Raw genomic sequence first — 23,539 nt, 5'->3', positions numbered from 1 at the left:
CCCCATTACTGACACCTGGTAGGCCTACTACAAAATTGTGGATAAGGACGTCTCATTGCGAACGTAATGGTGCGAAAAATTCCTCTTAAAAACCCACCTGACATCAAAATGACTGACCAGACCTTATTTATACCCCAAGACATGCCAGATTTCAACATGATGGTGAGCCGTTTAAACACGACACCAATAGCAAAGCAGACAGCGGTACTTTTATTTATTTTATTTTTTAACTTTATTGCCTTAAATGCGGGTTATCAAGCATTTAGCATCATACAGGGGAACAGAAAGAGGCAGGCAAACATAAAAGATAAACAGAAAAAAAACAATAAATAATAATAATAAAAATACTTCATATAGTGCCCAACCAGATAATGGTGCTTACTTGTCTATTGGCAGAAGCCTCCAATGAGCAAAAATTGAGACAAGTTAATTAGGCATAAGTAGATTACTTTGCTGGACATGTAGTTACATTAATAAATAAACAGCAGCATTTTAAAGTTTTTCACTTAGTAAATCCTTCATTGATCCTCTATTGCTGAGATTGAGATGTTAAATAAGGATTAGTTTAAGAACCAGCAGGCAACCATTTTAAGCAAAGGGAGGAAGCAGCTGGTTGGAGTGGGTGGGGATGAGTATCAGGGATCATTTGTGGCCGAGAGTAAAGGCAAACTTTATATCGGTAAAACCCAAAAGCGCAATGGCCGCCTGCCAACCCCTCTCCCCCACCGTTTTCATCTCCAGATTATTTCCAACAGTTTACGGTGCCAACAGAGATCTGCCTCGCATGCGCTGCAGAGCGCCGGAACCAACAAGAACTCTGCACTTTTGTTTATAGTCGGCTTCAGATCATTATGAAGCTGCAATTTTGAAATGACACGATTTCCGGAATATGTAAATAGAAATAAAATAAAACAAACGGCAACACTTTGAAAAAAAAAAAAAAAAAAACTAAAAAACGGATGTTTTTTTTTTTTTTTTTTTTTTTATCAGAGGAGGCCATGAAATATATCAATTAAAGTTAGCGCCCATTTCAGTTTTATACGAGAATTCAATTTTGAAATTTATTTGAATAGAAATATCGAAGCTTTAATATATCAGCTCTTAAATGCATTATGCAAATCTTTTCCGCAAATAAGGCAAAGCCTGGATGATTAGCCCATTTTATCTAAAGAATTAAAAAATAAAATACCTGGCTTTATATGATTGAAACATGTGACAACAAAAGGTGACATATTAAGGGAAATAATAGACAGGTTGAAATATAAACACACGTGAATGATGTTTTAAATCAATATTTTAAATATGAAAATCAAATTCCAAACAAATATTATTTTTTGACTGTCTAAGAAATTATGGTTCTAGTATTTTTACCCTTTTATGAGAGTTAATCTCTGTTTAATTCTAGTTTCTAGTCCAGCTGGAGTTTAACCCAGCCGAGCAAATCTCTATGTTAGGATCTGTTTCTGGCTGCAGAGCAGATTTAAACCAAAATACCTGAGATATCTGTGCAGTTGATACATTGACTTAACATAATACAATACAGTGCTAAGCTATTTAGTGCCTTATACAGCTTTCTAAGTATTCTGACATCTCTAATAAACAGGGGGAATGTAAGGACTTTAGCACTATAGGGTGATATGCTCTAATTTATTAGCTTTAGTGAGGATGCTCCTAGCAAGGTTCTCACTCAGCTGCAGCTCTTTGATCAACTTTAAAAGGCAGACCTGAAGATACCATTGCAGTAATCAATTCAATACAATCCTGCTTGGACATTAGTTCTTTAATCTTGAAAATGTTCTTAAGGTGATAAAAGGCTGACTTTGTTAGTCTGTGGTTCAGATCCGAGTCCCTCCCTAAACCCAGATTTCAGGCCTGATCGATGGTTTCTAAGTTACCTGAAGCAGTGTGATTAATCCTGTCTGCTCCTCCTTCCTTTGTTCTAAATGTTTGTTTGTTTTTTGTTCAACAATGTATGGCACATCCACACATTGGTGTCTGTATGTCTTGCTGCTCAAAATTATTTTAGTTCCAGTGTAGATGGCCTGCAAAGCCAAAATGAAGCTCATGTATAAACATTGGTTTAAAAAATTCCTGTATGCATTTTGATTCAGATATCAAAAAGTTTAAAATTCCATATAAGCAATACGCATTTGCATTTTCTCCCTGTTTATAATTACAAAATAAGTTGTATCCTGTATATATATATATATATATATATATATATATATATATATATATATATATATATATATATATATATATATATATATATATATATATATATATATATATATATATATATATATTCCTTTCCTTTTAGCTTATGTGTTGAATAGACCAAACAATATTTATTATTATTTATTTTATTTATTTTAATATTTTATTTTATTATTTATCTCGTCGTTGTTTTCTGTTTTCAGTTTTTGCTTCTTGTCCTAGCATTGTTTGTTATTTTATTTTGGCGGGTCAAAGCGGAAGTTACGCAGTAGCTTCACGCTGCCTTCATGACCTATCGGCTGTTATCACAACAAATCAGACTTGGCTGAAAGGGAAGCGCGACTACTTCTCTTCGGAGCAACTCTTGGTAGTTTATTGTTCTTTCTACCGGCCTGTTTGTTGCTTTTTGTCGTGGGGAGTTTTCCACCGACGGTTTCAGGATGGTGAAAGTTTCATTTAACGCCGCTTTGGCGCAGAAAGATGTGAAGAAAGATGCTGAAACTCTGATCCCCGAGGAGAACACGGTAAGGAAAAAAAAAAAAAAAAAATGGCTTTTAGGGCTGAACACAAGAGCAGCTCTGGCGTGGAGGGGCGAAAGTACCCTGTACTTTAAATACGTTTTAAGGCAGTGATATTTTACTCCAAAGTTGACATTTGTGAATATGTCATCGATGTTTTTATTAAATGAAAGCTGTTTGTGTGAAATATATTTACGTCGTAAGAGTTTTGACGGACGTTACTTCCTGATTTGGCCTTTAGCTTCTTGTTTAAACAGCAAACTGCAAAAATGCTAATTTTATAAACTTGTTTGTTTCAACGCTCGGTTTGTTTTAAACTCTTAACCGGTGAATTCAAGAAATTGCCCAAACAAAGGCAACCTCTTTTGTCTTTGTCATGTAAACGGATGTAATTTTGTTTATGCGCTTTTTGCTAAACGCAGCGCGAAGGTCAGATTAGAGATTATTTGCCCTCAATTCAAGATTTTTTTCCTTTTAAAGTTGTTTAACTAATAGAAATATTATTTCTATATGATAGAATATATAAAAATAAAACATAGGCTACAGTTACTCCCATTTACCAAGCAGACGGAATTTACCTACGTGTGAATTTTGGTTTAATATCGCGTTTTGATCACATTAATTGCAGTTAATGTCATATCAACATGCCAATCGGATCTTTTATTACAAACTTAACTAAATAAACGTTGTTTGTGTGTGTGTGTAAGTAGAAGTTGCACGTATTTATTTTCAAACTGGAACTTTAATTTCAGTTAATCCTCTTAAAAATCAAGTTTTATTCTGTTTTCGACCCCGTTTTATGAGAGTAGCTTTATTATAGGGAGCTGTGGAGTCTCAGGATAATTAGCTTTAAGGTGCTCACTCCCTGTTAAACACTAGACACTAATAACAGAGTTTTAATGAGGATTTGGTTGGATTCAGCAGAAGGATCTCAGTTTAATTGGTTGTGCCCTATTTACAGAAAACCCCATGATCAAACAGATGATATTACATTGCAGCTGTATAAATACAACTTTCACAATATAAAGATGTTTTTTTGTACTACCAGTTCTTTTATATCTAATAACAAATGCACTTTTTGTTTTTTTTCTGTGGCCGATATAAGTTTGGAACAGAAAGGGTTACAAAATAGCCTTCAGTTGTTCATTAGCTGGTCTGTTTTTAACCTTTTTTTAATATTTACCTAAACTCAAAACAAAGCAGATGCTGGTATTGTTGTCTTTAGGTCAAATATGGAAGGGTTTTATTTTGCTGACTTAAATAATCTCAATAAATAATTTATATATTTAGTGTTTGACTTCACCAAGCATAATGCTGAAATGTCTCTGTTGGTTTCTTCTTTTCTGTAATAAGGGGATGTAAAAGAAAGTGGACAAGTTGAGGAATTCCCCACCTTTTATTAACTCCCTGAGCATCTCAGCTGTGTTTGGTTGACAGTTCATCATCTGGGCTGTTTGTCTGACATGCTGGTTTTATTGAACTAGTTCAGATGTTTACATTTTATAACAGCTTTGAGAGCTGAGTGATGTAACCCTACAGACTCACTGGTTGAATAATTCAGGCTCTCTGAGCAGAGTGCGGTTAAACATCTTGGCTGCTGATTTGTTTCGATGCTCTTGGGGTAAAGCTTATCAGAAGTGTCTGTGCTCAGCTATTTCCCCACCCTGCTGTAAAACCAAATTTTGTTTTTTCTTCTAATGCAGGCAGAGGAAGTTTAAGCTATGCGTGCAAGTTGAGAGAGAACACAGTAAGCTGTGCAGATCGTAAGTCTGATGAACAGCTAAAACAAATGCATGTTCATAAGATTACGAATAAAAATTTGTGCACATTAGAGAACGTTCTGTTGTTCATGAAGGCTTTTCTGTCCAAGTTTTTGTTTTATTGCTGCAGACTTTCTTGAGGCCTGTAGACTGGTTCAGTTTCAGTCTCTTACCCTTATCTTGATAATCAGAGCTTAATGTTTCCCATTTGGGAATAGAGTGCGTGCAAACCCAGCAGGTGGTCTACTTTGTGTGGATTGTACTGGAGAACAGAAAAAAAAAGATTGGATTTGCAACGTTTAACCTCTTTTTATCTGATTGATCCAAATTCTTTTAAAATCAGATTAATTTTACAAAGAACTAAGTAAATTAAATACTATTACCGGTACATCTTTTGAAAGAATAAAAAATATGAGCTAAACGGATCTTTTGGTTCTTAAAAAAAAACAAAAAACAAAATAAGATTTGTAAATCATAAAGTTGCACATAATTTTAGGTTTTAAGTGACTTAAATTTTTAAAAAGATATGAAAAGATACTTTTTTTGAATGACTGAGTTGTGATATTCAGTGACAGATTATTTTTTTTTTCGTTTTTTATTCTAATCATTCTGTGCCTGATTGCTCTTTGTAGAGTTCTTAGAATTGAAGCTGTTCAGAAAAAGGTTTAGAAAGAAGACTAATAATTTTAGGACAGTGAATCTTGGCTTAAATGTAGATCTGATCAACCCCATGAACACATTTTATGTTTGTAAAACGATAATAGTTTCTACTTTTTAACAGTTAATAGATAATATGACTAATGCTGAGCATAAAATGCACTTTTAAGTTTAAGGACAACACAAGTTACATATGAAAAGTTTTGAAAACCATTTAAATAAATAAATATTTTTACCTTTTATTCTCTGTCCCCAGACTCTAAATAATTCTGTTTATTCATGTCTGCTTCGGTGACAAAGAGGTCCCGTGACTATCGACAAAAGGTGCTACCAACACAGTTGGGATTGTTCCATTATAAAAAAAACCAGCCCAAACATTGTTCTTTCCTTTGTTTTTGTTTAAACTCCAAACCAAATGGTCAGTTTATAAAGATACCTTTGTTTTTTTTCCCATTTAGCCTGATACATACAGGGGAAAATATTCGTCTGACTCAGTCCGAATCTTTAAAAAGGGAAAACACTCTAAAGCTTTAGAAAAAGTATGAAGACTTTATAGGTTTACTAGCAGAAAACTCGTTAGAAGAAAATACAATTAAACTTCAACAAACTAATTTTAAGGTAGAAATAGTTGATCATCATGTTTATGCGACATGAGAAGAAAACATCAGAGTTTGTTAGGAATGATTATTACTTGCAAAACACAAAAGTAAACAAATAAATGAATAAACTGAGTTAAAATCTTTATGCAGACATTGACCTCAGATAGTCTCCTTTTCAGCTCCATCTAAAGTAGTTTTACTCAACAGATGTTGTTCATTTTACACCTCTTTTAACTATGTGAAAACCTTCCCTCCACTTTACCTTCTAAAACATTTTTATCCTGCAGTAAATGTAAATGAAAATTAAATGATAAAAAAAAAAACATAGTTGTTCATTTTAAATTAATTTGCAAATTACAACAGATGTAAGAAGTATGCATAAATATATTCATATAAAGAGTTTATATTTGATGCTTTGTCTCATTTACTGCCATATGCTGTTATTCGTTTAGCAAAAAAGGCATGTTTTTCAAAACAATGACTTTATACGTATATATAATGATCAATAATTGATTAATAATGGTTAATCAGTCATCATTTCAGCCCTTATAAAAACGCTTTAGTTTTTATAAAGACTTTTCCGTTTTTTGCTGCTTTTTTTCTCCTGTGCCATTGCGTACTATAGTCACCCGCCTGCTTTTGTAACAGCAAAGACACTATCCACAGCTAGGCTAACTTATCTCCTATTATTCCTCCTGTCTGTAGAAAGTGTGGGCTTTAATGTATATATATATATATATATTTTCCATTACTTGAAATAACTTTGCTTACTTAATTTAGAAGAAAAAACGCCGCCTGTTGTCTTTACCAGAAGGTTTCTGATCACAATAAATGGCCCGTTAAATAACTCCTGTGATGCTGTGCTTCGATTTGTCGCCATTAAAACGACTGTGTTTATCTGAGCTTAGCTAAAACTGGCCTCCATTTCTGCCCAGTTGATGTCTCTCCAGTTTGAAGGGATGATTAAGCTAATATCTGCTGCAGTATCACAGGAATTCCCAAACATTTCAGCCTTTACAAAGCAATAGACCACTGACCCCTTTTCCTTCACTGTTCATTCTGCAGTAACACATGTTTCTGGTTTTTTTACATCATGTGTCCCTCATTGTCTAAATTATCAGCACCCTTCGCTCCTGGTGACTTGATCTCAGCCTGATCCATTTGCCTGTATGGAAATGTTTGCCTGACTCTGCTTCCCTGTTTAGGAAACTCCTCTAAAAGTCTGACCACACTTGTCCTAAATAAAATCAGGAAATAAAATTGTTTTCTCTTGTATTCTCAATAATTATCTCATCATTTCTATTTTAGTTGAATATCAAATAAAAACATAGATCCTAACTTTAGTTCTCTTTTTTATTGCAGAAGGCAGGATTTCTGGTCCTCCTTTGTAACCTGAGTTGACCTCAGCCCCATTTTGTTTTTGTCTCACAGATCATTTGAACTTGCAGGTGCTACAGAAGGGGAATTTCTTTCACTTTCGCTTAGTCTGCAAAGTTTCCCAATAAACCAAAGAGCCAGCATGGAGGCGGCTGGTTTTATGGGTTTATCAGATAATAGATGGTAGGATTCAGCTGAGCTGAACACGACCGATGAGTGTCAGACAAACGGTGTAACCAGAGTGTAAGCCTCCTGACGAGGTGACAGGACCGATCAACACTCATTCCTTTAACCTGTTTAGTTTTTGCACAATTTGTAGCTCTTTAACGTTTTAATCTCCTTTCCTGGCTGAGACTGATTGTCTGGCTGCTCTTCTTTTCATTAATCCACGATTGCCAGCATGTTAGTGATTTTTTTTGGTAGTTTGGCAGCCTTTCCTCTCTTCAGACATAATTCGCTTTATTCTGACACCAATAAAATACTTTAGTGTTATGACTGCATCCTGCCTGGGTTTTTTTTCTGTATATTTTGTACCTGTGGTTAAAGTTTGACTGTATCTAGACTTGGCTTTTCTTGGCACAGAAAGATATTTTTACCCAACAGAAGTTTCTGGTTACATACATGCACTGATATAGCTTATGGAGATAGTTGTTTTCCTGCTTCAGAAGCTGAATAAAACGTTTCAGCTGCACTCCGTCTGATCACACAGGATCACACAGAACAAAGGGTGGGTGCATTGTAGCTTTCACTTTCAGCTTATTGAAGAGATACCATCATTGGATTTCCAGAATAAACTGGGTGGCCAATGATCACAAAATGCAACTTAGGGGAGCAGGAGTTGGTTTAATCAGGAACTCTGATAAGATCAGATCAGAATATCTCTGGTCTCTACCACATGTTTAATCATGACCTTCTGTATCATGGACAGATTATTTTTGATTGATCAGAGGCTCTAGTCTCTCAGCCTGATGCAAAGCTGTCCTGCTTGAAAAGCATTAGAATTTGGTTTGTGTCTTTATGTTGTCACACTCTGAATTCAGCCTATTTTATTTATCTGAAGTGTTCAGGGAACATTTATGAATTCATGCCATATAGTGTAGTCCTCATTTCTGAAGCAGTTCTTCTATGAATGTTTTAATTGATTCTGTCATAGAGAACAAGAGAACTCAGTTTAGGTACTTTAATAAAAATTAATTAAAAGTAAAGTTGTTTAACAAATGTTTTTCCATAAAACTTGCAGATAACTGAACCTCTAGTTGGCTTATCTTAAGGTTAGCACGATGGGGCGTCAGAGCTTATCTCCTTACAGGTTGATACGTCACTCTGCGTGCTGCGCTGTCAGCGTGCAGCAAAGATCCTGTTTGAGCTGACGTGTGATTAGGCAGCAGCAGCTGTAGTGTTTGAGTCTGGCTGCAGCTCAGCATTCAGGCCGCGTCGATTCTTCACCCTCCGTGTCTTTGTTGGGGATGTAATTAGGCAGTTCAGGGATTTTCATCCCAGCTACTTTCACATCCATCACTTTTCAGTAATCGACTTCTGGGCTTCAGTGTCTTTCTATCCTTTCAGTTAAAAGTATTTAAAAGGGGAAAACTGTAAATGGGCTCGGCTAAAGCTGAGTTAGTTTCTTCAAGATTTCCTTTAACTTTGAAAGCTTATATTATTAAATTGATCTATACTAACAAACATTTCTGTATCAAATGTTTTAAATGTGCAGTCAAACTAGATTTATATTATATTCATACTAAACATATTAGAATATACAAGTAGAAATGCTCTTTTAAGTGGGCAGAAAAATGAAAAAAAAAGGTAAAAAGAGAGCAAAACTATTTTACCATTTGTTTTTGTAGAGTAAGAAGGCTTTGAGTGGCAAAACAGGGAAGTGCTGTAAATTACATTTGTATAGAGGCAACGCAAATATGTAGAGAATAGAGGAGAATCATTAAAATAAGATGCTTAAAGTTGTATTTAAATTTCAAATCATTCTGGCTTAAACATGTATATAAATGTACCCTTTATCAGACTATATTGTCCCAAAAGTTGGAACATTTCTATTTAAAAAAAACATCCGGTCTTAAAATCTATGGGTTTTTTTTCCTTTATCTTATGCAGACCAGTTAGTTATACTTCAGCTTGTACACCTAAATTCGGCCAATCAAATATCAATGGTCATCTGTCAATCACATTTTTTTAGTCATAGGATCTTGATGTTGCATGTTTCTGCTGTCCATAGCGTTCCTTGACAGTGTTGTTGCTAAATGCTACTTGGTCCCAATGTAATTTTCCATTGGGAATCTACTAGCACTAAGCTGCTAACTGGTTCTCAAGATGCTTCCGAGACACCGGCCACAACCAAACTTTCGAACCTTCCACCACAACAACCCCGCCCCCTTTATAATCGACCAATCACATTCACTTCATTCACTCGTATAAAGTTGCTTCCCTTCGACTTTGATAAAAAAAAAAAAATTAAGAATAAAAGCAAAACAAATGTTTATCTGGAAACTTAACTGACAATGTTTCTGTCTGAAAGTCAAAGGCCACTTTAAACATATATTAATCTTTAATCTCTGTTTAGATCAACTGAGGTTTTCAGTGCTTTTACTCTTTTCTGGGAGTCTCTTCCAGATTACTGGAGCATTAAGAGCAGGTCTGGATGCTAAATCCACTGAAAACTGGTATAATGTTCTTTGCATCTATATTCTAACAGAAATATTTTAAGATATATTCTCTGGGATATGGGAGCCAGTGGAAGGGCTTTACATCTGGTCTGGTGTTTTCTTTTTCTTTTTTTTTTTTTTTTGGCAGAGCTGTGAAGGCATCTCTTCAGTAATCAGTTCTACTGTAAATGAACGTGATTTTTTTTTCCAGGTCCTTCTGTGTCATTAGTTTTTTAAACCTGATATTCTTTAAGTGACAGCAGGTCTACTTTGTTACTGTCCTTATGAGCATCTGAAGGTTCAGTTCTGAGTCCAGCTCTGCACTCAGATCCAGAGCTGTTTGGTGGTTTGTTGCTGGATTAGCCAGAGCTGTCTGCTAACTTTTAAACGCTCAATGCATGGGTGTTGGCACATCCATGCATTGATTTCCTCTACACATTTACCCAGAACCCACATGGGTTCATAGTCGCCTGGTGATCTTTTTTTTTTTTTTTTTTAAAGATGATGGCCACCTTAGTGACCACTAAGATCCAAGCTGGTGTTCAGTTCATAGAATCAGGCTGCTCACTAAATTTATGTCCATGTTTAAAAAGTTAATGTTAAACTTTTTAAACATGGAAAACCAGAAACCTTCCTTGATACGAACAGGGTTGATCACACTGAGGTCACTGTTGGTCCTGATGGGTTTTTAAACAGAATGAGTAACATTACTTATCAGTCAAACTTTCACCTTTTGGAAAGTGTTGGCTGATGAAGCTGCTATGAGTCATTTTTGCTCTTTTTTTCTATCTTTCTGTGTTCATTTTAGACTGACATCTGTAGGTAGAGTTCTTTTATTTTTGTTTTATCGGTAAAAATGTTTCATGTATCCTGTTCTTTATAAAGCAGAACTAAACAGCTAAGTTCATAATTAGAAAAAATGTCCAAAATGAAATGTATCTTTTTTTTATCATGATCTGCAGTTTCTATGTTTGCAGGAACTGAGTCTGCAGCTACGCAGTGGAGTGATTGCAGCCAAAAATAGTCCTAACTGATATCAAGCTCTTTTTTAGATTGATAAACTAATCTAATAAAACGCACGCATACTTTTTGTCGCCTAAAAACCTTTTTCTCATTTGCGCCCTTTACCGTACAGGAATGACTTTTTCTCCGATGTTAGCAGTGTCATTTATTTAACAACTATTATGTTATGTGATTCTGTAGACCATGGCCCCTGTGCAAAAACATCTTCAAAAGCCTTTCATACGCATTTGTAAAGTCCAATGAACACTTATATGTGAGTCTTTATCTTATAAAGAAAACTTTCCTTTCTCTGGAAAATCAAAAACCCTTTAAAAGAAACAAGGTCATGCTTTATTGGTAATTTCAGTATAAGCTAGCTATACTAGTATTATACTATAGTGGTCATCAGAACTATTAACTATGTCAACCCAGCTACATGTTTTTAATCTTTTTATGGTAGTTTGGGAGAAAAACAGTAAAAAGGAAACTGGTATAACGCTCTAAGCGAAAGGAAAAGGAGGCAAATTAAGCTTCAGAAATCTCTAATTACTGGATCTCTGTTGCTTTTATCATTTCTAGAAGAGTTTATAGGTGGTAATATTTATTAGATAGGAATAATTTTAAATAAAGCATCTAGATTATGTTGTACATTTGAACGTTGTAGTTAATAAAAACTATGATGTTTTACTGAACTAAAAAACATGTGTCCACAGACACTGGAATAGTGTTACTATGTAAACAATGTGCTGTTAATGCAGAAGTAGCTTCATTCAGCATCTCTGTTGGAGAGCTGAAACAGAATAACACCTAAATGATTTACAAGTTAAAGACATTTAATGATCTAATATTGAAGGCTTGACAACCAAACCAGGCATTTTAGAAAAGAAAAATAGACGTTGACCCCGAGTGTTTTCCTATGTTTAGATCTTAACGATTGCTTTGGAAATTCGTGTTCATATGTGAGAAAGAGCACACAGTTGATTTTTATCAGCAGGCCTACAGTGAATGAGGACTGGTTAGTCATTATGTGGTGGTATGTCAGCCTGTACACCACATTATTAAAGCGTCGGTTTGTGCCGCCAGCTGAGTTTACTTCCCTGTCTGCCACTTTCTGTCAACACAAGTCATCTTCTGAACACTTCTCTCCCTGTTTTGATCCTCATATTTTGCTGCTGCGACCTCCCTCTACATGTTAAACGTTTAGGTTACTGACCTAAAACTGTCTTGGCTCCAGTTTGCGGTTTTCCAATCCTTTGCTCTCTGGTTAATATCACAGGCATGTGGGCTGCTTGAAAAGGATTACAGCCTAATCAAGCAGACAGTCAGCGACTGAGCTTTAGCTGCCTCCCTCCGAGCGCCACCGACCACTAAAACTCAAGAAGAGGGGGATTAAGCAGACGGGTAGGAGCTGAGTCCAGCAGCTCTGAGGCCCACATAGTCTTCACTTTGTGCAGATTCCCTCCAAATGATCAATGCTTCCTAAGCTGCTCATGATAACCGGTCAGCCCCACTGATCACTCTTCCTAATGTTTGTACCCAGATGCTTTAAAACCAGTCTAATGGAAGTCCAAGATTTAACTCTTTATAATCCACTTAAACTAATTCCAGTGTAATTTATGGAGCCAGATAAAAGCAGATTTCCTTCCTTAGAAGCTCTACTTTGGATATTTATAAATGTTAAAAGGGAAAAAAAAGATTTTTGTCATTGGATTTTATCAAAATGATTAAATCATGTCGGTAAAGTAGTGACTACCAATGTCCTGAATGGGGTCCTCTCCACCGCTGTAACCTGTTTTTAGCTCTTATGCAGAATAAAGGTGTAGAGTTTCATATGTGTGTGTCGGTGCACGGAAGTTAAACCTGTTCTGTACAGATACTCACCTGTCACCAGAGAAACGCAAACACAACCTTTCATCAGGTGGATTAATGCTTAGACCTTCCTAGCTGTAGTTTAATGAACTATGATCTCCTTTAAATGAAGTTATGAGAGTACATCAATTACACACCTTATGCATTAGGACTTTTTAAACACGTTTACTAACATCCATTACACTTTTACTGACGTTTTCCGGTTACCCATTTATTTATTTGGGACAAAAACTGGTTTCTGTATCTATATTATATTTACAGAACATAATTTGCTGACTTTCAAATGGATCAAAATTTGGTTATTTGTCTTAAAAACATTCCTCTTCCCTTTATGTTTAAAAAGACATGTCTCTAGTGAAGAAGCGACGCCATTGCCCACTAGGTTGTTTTTAACATTATTAGTTTTTTTTAAGAGACTTTCAGTAACTTCTTTATTTCAAGAAAAGACAAGGAAGTAAAAAAAAAAACAAAAAAAACAACTGCTGCATTAAAGCAGCGGTGTAGGCGTCCCTGCGTCTGTTCCAGTTAAAAGGCTGCCAGTTTTCTTCAGAATCATGTTAAATAGATATTTGACTTGTCAAAACTCGAACTCCCTTCCAAATACTCAAGCTTGTATGGAAAAGTCCAGGAGTCTATTGACCTGTAAAACTTCTTTTGGCCGCCATAGATTGAATGTGGTCAGTGGGGGAATTGTCTGTTCGACCACCAGATGGGCAACCACGGGTCAAAATGGCATAAAACTATTTTAAGATGCGGAAAGAGAGCGCTGCAGCAGTTAACTGCACTGTACAGTGTTTTATGTTTGCTGTATTTAAAACAAACACTAAACACTTCTTCTTTACAAGTAGTGCTGACATTTGTCAATTTGATTACGTTTTGGTTACATTGTGGCCTGATGTGTTCATAAATATGTCACTGATTTTTTTTACTCTTTCCTTTCTGTCACGTAACTGTAGCATCGGACATAAACAGTAATTTCAGTTGCAATATATCTCGTCTGCAAAAGGCACGGATTTCAATTTTTCTATCTATTCCACTACTTAATCACCGTCTGTTTCTCTGACTACTGTTACATATTTTAGGTTATCTTATTATTCAGTCTTATTTAGATTTATATGCTTTTATATTCAGATATATTATTAATTGATCGTTATAATTTATATCCATCAATTTAGTAATTGAATAATTATTAACTGTTTTTACAGGCTATGGAGTTTAATAGCTAAAAGAAAAACGCTCTTAAAGTCGTGATTAACCCCAAAACAGGTAATCAAATAATTTTTTCCATTTATGATGAAGAATCTTCTTTGTCTGTAAATTGGCTCCTCAAGTGACGTAGTTTTCGTTTCACCTGCTTCAACTATATTTAAAACGGGTCAGCAGCATTATCTTTGCTGATTTTCGGGTCTTTGCTAACTGAAAGCGCCATGATCTGTAGCTGCATGTTGACGTGAAGCAGACTTAACACGCCTTTTCTCCTCGCTGAGGCGTCTGCATACTTTAATGTGCTGCAGAGTGTGGTAATGAGGGCGTGTGTACGTTGCAGTTATGAAACGTTCCTCTGAGGGCCTGTTGGGTCTTGTTGGTTAAGTTTTCTAGTTGTGGTTGTTAAACCAGAATATCTCAGCCTCTGGATCCAGATACGACTTTAAGAAATGCCTTATTATTTGGACGGGGTTCTTGTTTTAGAGCCTTCATTCAGGATAAAACAATTTAAATTGGAACAGATAAAACATTCTCTTACAACGATGTTGTGGATGGGAACCCGTCTTCAGATATTAACTTCACTCCCTTCTACTCCCTACATCTGCGAGGGCTCCCTCTAATGAAATCAGATTGTAATCTTTAACTTCCTGTGCATAAATACAGTTCTGATCCAATTGCCAGACTGATCTATGAAAAAGAGGGAGCGACTGGTTTAGTACAACATACTGGTATAAAAAGTTTCTAATGGACTTTGAATCCGTTCTGGGCTCGACAGACCTGTTGCTGCAGCAGTAATAGGAGTGGCTCAATATGTTTATAATAGGCTCTAATTTATGCTCCATGTTGAACACGTCTTCCAGACATTCTTTGACTTGTTTTGAATTTTTCTGGAAATGCTGTATTAGCTGTATTTCACTCCCTAAAGACTTCAGAACTGAACCAGGCATGACTCAATCATTTGTGAGGTTTCATCTTCCTCTTTTTAATCCCCTTTTGTTTTTAGTTCCTTTTTTCTGCTCATGTCAAGCTGTCTGTGCCATGTGAACAGACCTCTTCTCAGCAGGAGCTGAGCTTTAACGCTTCTGTCTCAGGAAATGTCCCCTTAGCACAGATACCCTGTACCAGCGTTTCTCTGGTTCCTCATTTCTCAACAGCAACTCTGCTACTCTTATTAGTTTCCAGGAAACATCACTAGGGGGAGTTTTTTATATTTTTTTTCAGTTTCCTGTTTGCTGAAGGGAAGGCCTATAAAAGTGCAGACTGTCATCTTTTAATTGCTGACCATCTGTAGTTTTATCTCATAAGTTGGGGACTTGTTTTTGTGTGAGCAGTAAGGCTGAACATTCTGATTTGTTCTCTGCTGAACATAAAGGGACTTGGAAACAGATTGAAATCAGTAGCCATTGACCCATAACTCCACATCAACAGGGCCTTGGAGGAGAGGCGGTTCTTGAAGCTAATGTTGCTTCTTCTGATTTACATGATTAAAACGGCACAAAAAACTCTGTTTAAACAAAAACTGTTATTAACAAATAAAAGAAAAAGGTCAAGAGTGGATTAGCAGACGGAGGGAGCAGCAATTCAACTAACTCATCCTTTGGCCAGACAATTCATCACTTAATCTCTAGATACAAAACACACTATACTTAGTGTGTTTTGAAAGAAATTTCAAATAGCAACAAAGTTTCAGACGACTTTGAAGTTGAAAGGAAATTATACATATAATGAGTTAATACTCTATAGAACAGTGCACCTTTGTTTAATATTTCATCTTGGTAAAACATGTTGGTTCTTCAGCACAGTGGGACGTTGCCAGTCTATAAAGGAAAACAGATATATTGAAAAAGGAGAGATGACCTTAGACACATAGCTAGAGCTAGACAGTGCTGCTGGAATGTCCTAGTCAAAGTCTAAATGGAGAATCTATACCAATATTTAAATAATGTTCTTCACAGCTGCCACTGATTTAATCAGACTAAACTTGAGTAGTTTTGCTTAGATGTTCAAAGCTAGATGATGAAAGTCTTCCTGCTGTTACTACAGTGAAAAATTATCGACTTGTAGAGCTGAACACAAACGCATGCTTTGCCATTCTGTTTTCCATTTCACAAACAATACAGCTTTTTTCCTCCACCTCAGCTATAAACTGTTTTCTATTGGTCTGTCACAAACAAACACACTCCAAATAAATTCAGTGAATAGTGCCTCTTTAACACGACAAGAATGAAATACTTGAGGCTGTATGAATACTTCTGAGAAGGACTGATAACAGCAAGACAATAGCTGCATAAAACAGGACATCGTGGACATATTGAATGTTTATTCTGTATTCTAAAACCAGAAACATTCGGCTGTTTCAAACCGTTCAGTATTGTGAAGGAAGAATTGTCTTTAAGTAATGAAGGCATGTAAAAACTTTTAGACCTGAAATAGCTTTAAAAAGTTAAAAGCTATTTCAGTTTGTGTTTTATTTATGTTTTCTATTTCTGGTTTAGCTGCCGGTTTCAGTGCATGAGAACAACAGCAGGAAATGTTTGTCTGAGCTGCACTGGGTGGTACGGCTGTAAACAGTGTCAGAAGAGCGAAGCAGAAAATATGGCCGCTGCTGGGAAGTCAGTCAGTGTGTCCAAAGTGGATTAACACAGATATTAATATTTTACTAAGCATAAACTTGGATTCCTCAATGACAGAACAGGGTTTTTATATGCTTCTCTTGTTTAAATTAGACAACTGAGGTGATTTTTAGATTAACTATTATACGTACACTATATTGCCAAAAGTATTTGCTCACCTGCCTTGACTCACATATGAGCTTAAGTGACATCCCGTTCCTAATCCATAGGGTTCAATATGACGTCGGTCCACCCTTTGCAGCTAGAACAGCTTCAACTCTTCTGGGAAGGCTGTCCACAAGGTTTAGGAGTGTGTTTATGGGAATTTTTGACCATTCTTCCAGAAGCGCATTTGTGAGGTCGCACACTGATGTTGGACGAGAAGGCCTGGCTCTCAGTCTCCGCTCTAATTCATCCCAAAGGTGTTCTATCGGGTTGAGGTCAGGACTCTGTGCAGGCCAGTCAAGTTCATCCACACCAGACTCTGTCATCCATGTCTTTATGGACCTTGCTTTGTGCACTGGTGCACAGTCATGTTGGAAGAGGAAGGGGCCAGCTCCAAACTGTTCCCACAAAGTTGGGAGCATGGAATTGTCCAAAATGTCTTGGTATGCTGAAGCATTCAGAGTTCCTTTCCTTGGAACTAAGGGGCCAAGCCCAGCTCCTGAAAAACAACCCCACACCATAATCCCCCCTTCACCAAACTTTACACTTGGCACAATGCAGTCAGACAAGTACCGTTCTCCTGGCAACCGCCAAACCCAGACCCGTCCATCAGATTGCCAGATGGAGAAGCGCGATTCGTCACTCCAGAGAACGCGTCTCCACTGCTCTAGAGTCCAGTGGCGGCGTGCTTTACACCACCGCATCCGACGCTTTGCATTGCACTTGGTGATGTATGGCTTGGATGCAGCTGCTCGACCATGGAAACCCATTCCATGAAGCTCTCTGCGCACTGTTCTTGAGCTAATCTGAAGGCCACATGAAGTTTGGAGGTCTGTAGTGATTGACTCTGCAGAAAGTTGGCGACCTCTTCGCACTATGCGCTTCAGCATCCGCTGACCCCGCTCCGTCAGTTTACGTGGCCTACCACTTCGTGGCTGAGTTGCTGTCGTTCCCAAACACTTCCATTTTCTTATAATACAGCTGACAGTTGACTGTGGAATATTTAGGAGCGAGGAAATTTCTCGACTGGATTTGTTGCACAGGTGGCATCCTATCACAGTTCCACGCTGGAATTCACTGAGCTCCTGAGAGCGACCCATTCTTTCACAAATGTTTGTAAAAACAGTCTGCATGCCTAGGTGCTTGAATTTATACACCTGTGGCCATGGAAGTGATTGGAACACCTGATTCCAATAATTTGGATGGGTGAGCAAATACTTTTGGCAATATAGTGTATAATGCAGACATATGCTTGTCTTTTTCCACACTTTGAAACTTGATGCTTTGATTCTTTGTTGAATTTTATTATTTCTTTTTTATTACTATTTTAAAGAGTAGTCAGCAACCCAAGCCACAGACATGCTATTGAGTTGAGGTTGAAAAGCAGCTGTTTTTATTCCCTAACCCTTTTTTATTTCCCTTTCTATAACCTGAGCCTTTCTGTTCCTTTTACCTGCCGCTGGTCCATATCATTACAAGCAGCCTATTCTTCAGGTGCTTATAAAAAAAATCTGCACCTTCATCGGTTTGATAGAAATTTATTTTGTTTTTCCAAGCGATGATCCACCCTGGTCTCCCATCACACCCTGGCCTCTGGCAGGCTGTTTCTGGAGATTTTCCAGACTCAAGAGGTCTGCCAATTATGATCAAACCCTGATTCTTTTCTGTTCCCAGATCAGCAGCTGTGTCACAGCTGGAAAAGACTGAAAGTATTTGACTTTAAATTCACATTCAACAAGTAATTTACTGTTTTGTGGATATTCTTAAAGAACCCCTCAGTAGATTATTGGATAAAAGCAGAACTAATATCAGTTTGTGATAAAACTATTAAGGTAATCACATGAAGCCTGGAGTAGGGTTCATTTTAAACTTGTTCTCAGACTGAATGTGGCCTAAAACTTTTCTCTCTTCTCTTCTGCAGGACGCTGAAGCTGCTGTGTTGGTGCACCGCCGCTCTCGCGTCTGGTGCTGGTGCATGTGCCTGGGTCTGGCCCTCATGCTGTCTGGAGTGGTCGTAGCAGGAGCCTACCTGTACCGCTACTACACCCAGGAGGTGAACAAAAGTCTCTACAGCTCTGAGGAAGAACCTCAAGTGAGGAAAAAAAAAAGATTTCAAATCAGCCCTTTTTTCATGGGTTCAGCTGTGAACTGAATGTCAGGATGTTGGCTGAGTTCTTTCAAATGCTTCCCGCTCTTCAGCTCCCCTGCAGGCTATTTATGGCATTTAGGTCCAATGACTGCTCTGATAAATTTTTTATTTTATTTTTTAAACCTAAATCTATAAAACTGCTCTTCTGTGACTCATTTTATTAGCTGAATATGGGTAGAAAAGCAACCCCAAAATCAGCCCTCAAAGTCTCTTCAATTGTGATCAGTTTATAAAAAAGTTGGTCATGCAGATAAATTACAGACAGCGTCTTAGCTCCTATTTCAGAGAGAAGAGTTCAAACAATTATTTTAGGTTTAAAATGAGAGGATTGGTCTCCACACAGACTGTCTTCTTATGAATTACAGCCAAACAATACATCAAAAACATGTGTTAGGTGTGCAACTTAATCACGTTGCAAGTAAAATCCTCATTTGGTGAAGAGAAATAAAAAGCCAAATGAAAGAAAGGAGGTAGAAGCAGAGTGTTTCAGTGAGTTTGCATGCTTCGCTATCTCAATGTGCTGCAGCTCCTCCAGTCCAGGAACATGGCTGTTAGATTGAATAGTTGCTGTAAATTTCCTTTAAGCTGATCAAAGTGTGTGTCTGTGTCGCCTTGTGATGTCATCGATCTCTACATGTTTGTATAGATCCTAACATTTTTTATTTTCTTCTTTGAAGCCGGTCTACTGGTGTGGAGTAGGTTACGTTGAGGAAGATTACATGGTTCCTGATGAAGAGGTTTGTGAAAACTGTACTTCCTCTATTGTTGTTTAGTTGAAAGCTGCTTACATTTTATTCAATAACTTAAAATATAAAGATAATTAGTCAGGAAGTTTTATTCTGAAGCTCCCACTGCTCCAGGGTGAGGCAGTATAGTGAACATGTTCTTCCTTTAACCTCCACAGGTTGAGAGGCCCAGCAGGATCGTGCAGAGGATAGAAGAGAGGATCAGGGTTCTGGAGCGGGAGCAGGTGGAGCTCATCAGCGTTCCTGTGCCTGAGTTCGAGGAAGGAGACCCTGCAGATATCGTCCATGACTTCCAGAGGGTGAGACGGCTCAGAGCATGATATAAGAGTCCAGGAGGACGGTTCTGTTTTGATGATGGGTAGACCATTGCTTTTGTTTCTTTTTTCAACAATCTGAGGCATTTCTAGACCTCCTCATGTTAGCTCCTCATTTAATGTTCAGCACCACTGAGTATGTTGGTGTGTTTAATGATCAAGTAAGAGTTCACCCCAATATGAAAAAGGAAAATTTTTAATTTGGATTGATCTGTCAGTTTTGATAGAAACACTCTACCTGCCTTGAGCAGCACCTGAAATCATTATAGACCAGAACTACTTTCATAGTAATATTTCATGCTCTTAATATTTATCTCTGTGTTTTGTTTCCTCTCTCAGAGGTTGACTGCCTACCTGGATCTGAACCTCAACAAATGCTATGTTATCCCAATCAACACGTCCATCGTCATGCCTCCCAGAGACCTTTTGGATCTGCTCATCAATATTAAGGTACCAGAAATCTGACCTCAACCACGCTGGATTCCTGAAAGACTAAGATCTGATTCTGTCATATTGTTTTTCAAGAGCGGTGAATAAAATGAAGATTTAGAAACTAAGCAACATGTCAGAACAGGCGCTCTGTCCTTTAGATGCAATAGGGCCTGATGTAGCATGTGTTAGTCTAAAGGAATGCACTGGGTACATTTTTCATCGCAGTCAAATGTTCCAACAAATCATTATTGACGGAAAATGATGTGACTCACAAAGCCTTAGGTTATGTGGTAAAATGTTAAAACTCAGGGTGTCAAAGTATTTCTTTTGGGTTGGTGAGCATTTAATAAAAATGGAGGAAAAAAATGTGTTTGACAAAAATGAAAGTATATTTTTCTGTGATGGATTTGTTTAGCATTTTTCCTCTCTGTCCAGGCTGGTACCTACCTGCCTCAATCCTACCTGATCCATGAGGAGATGGTGGTGACGGAGCGCCTGGAGCACGTCGACCAGCTTGGATACTTCATTAACAACCTCTGCCGTGGGAAGGAAACCTTCAAGCTTCAGCGCAGAGACAGAATCCTGGGTGTGTACCTTTTTATAACCATTTAACAGCAGCTGTGTCACACAAACAAAATACTGAGCAGGTTAAAGAGTAACTGAACCGAAGGAAATAAGGCCCACTTGATCTTAAAGCAAATATGGGGTGCATTGTTTTGAAGGGGATTCACACCCTTTAACCCTTCAGCAACTTTAATGTATTTTATTGGGATTTTATGATGCTTAATTCCCCCCACTTAGGGAGAGAGGATCAGGCTGAAGGTGTTTAGATGTTTCCTCACCAGCTTCATACAGCTGGATGCTTATTTTTTTAATTTATTTTACTTTTTTGTTAATCTGCTTTGTTAGTAGCTCAAATTCAGGCAGATTGGTTAAAATATTCATAAATATCCATTTGAGGTCTCACCATTTCTCAGTTATAGTTCTAGACTTAGCCATTTGAGAATAAGATTTTAATCAAAGCTGTTTGTAAAAATAATTAGTTTTGTTATATTTTTATCAAGTAATGTAATAATGAAGGGGAGCGAATACAAATTAATGTTATAAAGTTTATGTCAGGGTTTGGTTGAGGTTTGAAGACCCAGATGCAGAGGCTGAGGAGATTTCTTGCAGTTTAATTGATGAAAAAACAGAAAACAAAGGCAGGAATCCAAAAATCCAATTAATAATGTAAATCAAATCAGAACTATGGAGACATTTGGGGAAACCAAACATGAGAAGCCAGGGAGAGACGAGGTAGGTAGACAACAGCATGGGAAGACGGCAATGACAAGGAACCAACAAAGAGTGACAGCAGAGGGAGAGTATATGTAGCTGACTGAGACAAAGGCAGGGTTAACGAGCGGATAAGGAGCAGGTGTGAGTGGCGACGAGGAAGCCAAGGGGAAAGGAACACACACAAGAGGGCAAAGAGGACAACAGAAAAACCTGAGAACTAACATAAATCTAGAAACTACAACAAAAATAGAAATTAAACCAATAAAACTAGAAAACAAGGAGCAAAGTAAAGCACAAAAGAACCAAGACCATGACAGTTTAACAACTTCATATCAAACAGGAGGTTTCTTCCTGTTAAAAGGACGTTTTTCCTCTCCACTGTCGCTACATGTATGCCTGGTCTGAGAGATTACCTTCGAGTCAATTAGTTGATGCAATCAACTGGTTTTCCTTAGATAGAAAACTTTGAATCAATCTGACTGTATGATCTGGTGCCTTGAGATGACATGTGTTGTGAATTGGTGCTGTAGAAATTAACTGAATAGAATCATTTTCCTCTCTCTTAATAATTATGCTTTTATGTTAGTCTGTCAAATAAAGTTCAGAGACTATATATTGTTTTCCATGAGAACTTGAATTTGAGCTGCAAACTACCATTTTTGCAGCTTGATAACAAACCTTTTTCCATCTCACAGGTATCCAGAAGCGTGAAGCTCTCAACTGCCACAAGATTCGCCACTTCGAGAACAAGTTTGTGGTGGAAACTTTGATCTGCGAGCCTTAAGACGCCTCACCACAGCTCTTAAAGCCACTGGCGCCGAGTGAGATTGTGTTCTTGATCCTCACCTATCTGTCTACTATTCTGCAATAAAACGTTTGAGCGACTGAGGGGAGTGAAATGTGAAGCTGTTTGGTAAATATCTACTGAATGTTGATTTAAAAAAAAAAAAAGGTAAAGCTTATAATTTTCTTCTTTCTGCATGGGAATCATCTAGGAGTATATTCAAGAAAATACCTAGCTTAAAATTTGCTGAATATCAACGTATAAATTATTATAATCAAAGCAGCTGCAGAAGTAGCAAACATTTGCTTTTTTAGATGTGACGTAATCTCTGATTTTCTGTTTGAATATAAAACCTTAGGCGACAGGGCAACCTCTGTATCACTGATTCTGGTTTTTCAACCTCATCAGTCTAGGGAGACTATTTTTCTAATGTCTGCTGTAGCTGATAGTATACTGCACCAGTTGTTTCCTATCTGGAAATCATTCTTAATGTAAGATTTTGGAATTGTTTTGTTTGTTTTCAACTCTTAAAAAAACAGGAAAAAAGTGGAAAGAGAAATAAGAATTAAGGGCTACCAAGAAGCACACTTATATGAAAGTCTTTTTCAAATATTTTTTCTAAAAGTTTCATTTTTGACAACTTTTCTTGTACTAATTTGTGTATATAATCTCGTCAAAGAAATAAACAAACCAACACAATAAACCAAAACTGGGAAAAACATTTCTTCTGTCTGCTTCATTTCTTAAGTAATTTAACTGTATTGCCTCCTAGCCAGTAAGTGGATTAACCCCTGATGGATCCAGGCAGTCTGCAGGCTTCATCATGACATGCCCTCCTTAGGCGGGGAGCATCATACTAAATATTGTATGGGTGCTGTGCTGCTGCCTCCCTGGAGACTGGATCAGCTGTCAGAGCAGGCGCCCAGGCCGGTGTCATCTGATCACAGTGGAAATTCATTTGTAATTAAAGTGCTAATCGGAGAGCACCCTCACACAGGAGCATCATGGGAAAAAGACCAGGAATTAGGCTGTGGATAGATGGATCGGTCACCTTGAATGAGCATGCAGGATGTCTTGTTGGTACTGAAACATACAGTCAGATTATCCAAGAAAAAATTATTCATGTGCTAAATTAAGGCGCCTGATTTTATGCCTCCTGGTCTTAGTTGTCATTTTGTTTGTTTAAACTTGGATCTA

At 37.3% G+C, this 23,539-nt stretch overlaps 1 protein-coding gene across 2 annotated transcripts; it reads left to right on the top strand.

The window, feature by feature from the left end:
* Nucleotides 1–2,520: 2,520 nt before the first annotated feature.
* On the top strand, nucleotides 2,521–23,063 carry itm2ba (integral membrane protein 2Ba). Of its 2 annotated transcripts, none has more exons than XM_038295605.1 (7): nucleotides 2,521–2,741; nucleotides 18,561–18,692; nucleotides 19,466–19,525; nucleotides 19,693–19,833; nucleotides 20,188–20,298; nucleotides 20,716–20,866; nucleotides 22,254–23,063. In XM_038295605.1, exons 1-7 carry the CDS (start codon nucleotides 2,658–2,660, stop codon nucleotides 22,340–22,342), a joined length of 768 nt encoding a protein of 255 aa, XP_038151533.1. In that variant the 5' UTR covers nucleotides 2,521–2,657; the 3' UTR covers nucleotides 22,343–23,063. The 2 variants fall into 2 exon arrangements, with proteins under 2 accessions (XP_038151533.1, XP_038151532.1); XM_038295604.1 differs by having other exon boundaries at nucleotides 18,561–18,731.
* The last annotated feature ends 476 nt before the right edge of the window (nucleotides 23,064–23,539 follow it).

Source organism: Cyprinodon tularosa, unplaced genomic scaffold, assembly GCF_016077235.1.
Source record: "Cyprinodon tularosa strain WSP-4 unplaced genomic scaffold, ASM1607723v1 ctg357, whole genome shotgun sequence".
In the NCBI taxonomy this organism is placed as follows: Eukaryota; Metazoa; Chordata; class Actinopteri; order Cyprinodontiformes; family Cyprinodontidae; genus Cyprinodon; species Cyprinodon tularosa.
The sequence above is the reverse complement of the archived record's forward strand: the minus strand, read 5'-3'. Positions and strand labels throughout refer to the sequence as shown.

What these genes read in the sequence shown, in the direction of transcription:
- itm2ba (XM_038295604.1), top strand. Translation starts at nt 2,658, where the DNA reads ATGGTGAAAGTTTCATTTAACGCCGCTTTGGCGCAGAAAGATGTGAAG. An exon ending in ATCTGCTCATCAATATTAAG is followed by an intron (nt 20,299 to 20,715) that starts GTACCAGAAATC and finishes CTCTCTGTCCAG; the next exon opens with GCTGGTACCTACCTGCCTCA. An exon ending in GCGCAGAGACAGAATCCTGG is followed by an intron (nt 20,867 to 22,253) that starts GTGTGTACCTTT and finishes TCCATCTCACAG; the next exon opens with GTATCCAGAAGCGTGAAGCT.